General features: G+C 70.5%; 1 protein-coding gene across 1 annotated transcript; it reads right to left on the reverse strand.

Moving 5' to 3' along the window:
• Positions 1-5: 5 nt before the first annotated feature.
• EMIHUDRAFT_124982 (hypothetical protein) lies at positions 6-821 on the reverse strand (the record flags this gene model as incomplete). The annotated part of the gene is made up of 1 exon (XM_005760665.1): positions 6-821. A coding segment is annotated over one exon (816 nt), but the record flags the coding sequence as incomplete, so codon positions are not given.
• Positions 822-1,348: the final 527 nt, after the last annotated feature.

The raw sequence follows: 1,348 nt of genomic DNA on the forward strand, positions 1-1,348 counted from the left end.
AGGACGGCGAGCAGGTCGAGGCGGGCGCCGTGCCCGCCGCCGCCTCCGGCGTGAGTCGCGCAGAAGCCGGCGACCGCCGCCACGGTGACGAAGAACTCGGACGCGCTGGTGGTGCCGACCACGCGGCAGGGGGGCAGCGAGCTCCCCGCAAGGAGGCCAGACGTGGCGATGGGACCCCACCCTCCACCGCCGGTCGAGTCAACGAAGCCGCCGAGAAGTCCGATTAGCCGGAGGACGGTGGCCGACGGGGCGCCCGCTGCTTCCGCCCGGCGCGGCGCGATGCGGTAAAAGCGCAGCGCGACAATCGCACCGAGCCCGAATAGAAGAGTCGCCGAGAGGAGCCGCGCCGTCGCCGCCGGCGTGTACGAGAGAAGCGCCGCACCAGCCAGCGCGCCCAGCGCTCCCGGCGGCGCAACTTTTTTGAGGCTCGCCTCGTCCACGTTTCCGGCGCGGCGGTGCGCAAGGCCGGAGGCGAGCGTCGTGCCAACCTGTGCCAGGTGCACCGAGGCCGAGGCGGTCGCTGGCTTGAGCCCCGCGGCGACGAGGACGGAAGAGGAGGTCAGGCCGTAGCCCATGCCGAGAGAACCGTCGACCAGCTGAGCAGCGAAGCCGGCGAGTCCGACGCAGGTGAGCGTCCACACGTCTGCAGCCAAGAGAGAGGCCTGGTGCTCTCGAGCGACCTCAACCACGAGCGAGGCCGTCGCTGTCACGCTCGTGCGAACAACCGGCAAGAGGATCGTGAGGGCGAGGAGCGCCGCGATGACGGCGGCGGCAAAGGAGCTCAGCGGGGACGACTTGAGGGATGAGACTGGCGAGTGCATCGGTGGGACTGATGATCGCCGGTTTACTTAGTACGTTTCGTCGAAGTCCCTCGAGAGAAGAGAATTCTGCAAAGGGGTGTGAACGGAGAGAGCAAACTCCTGGCAGCTCCCACAGTCGAAATGTGCGCCAGCTGCCCGCTCACCTGTGTCACGCCGCCGCGCACGCACCTCGCTATGTGCTCGCGCGAGCTCCCGCCCGAGCCTCCAGCTCGGCGTCCCACTGCTGCGGAGCCGATCGCTTTTCCTCGGCGCTCGCGTCGAGCCGAGCTCTCGGCACTCTACGGCGGGCGTCGCTGTGCGGGGCGCCCGTTTCCTGCTGGCCCGAGCGGAAAGCTCCACGTGCCCGCGCGAGCTCCGGGCCGAGCCTCCAGCTCGGCGTCCCACTGCTGAGGAGCCGATCGTCGTCCGTCGGTGCTCTCGAGGAGCCGAGCTCCTTGGCCTGCGGCCGGCGACGCTGCAGGACGGCGCGCGCGCACCCCCCCCCCCTCACCCGCGCGCTCTTCCGCGGGCGGCGCACACGCACCCCT

Source organism: Emiliania huxleyi (assembly GCF_000372725.1).
Source record: "Emiliania huxleyi CCMP1516 unplaced genomic scaffold EMIHUscaffold_7426, whole genome shotgun sequence".
In the NCBI taxonomy this organism is placed as follows: domain Eukaryota; phylum Haptophyta; order Isochrysidales; family Noelaerhabdaceae; genus Emiliania; species Emiliania huxleyi.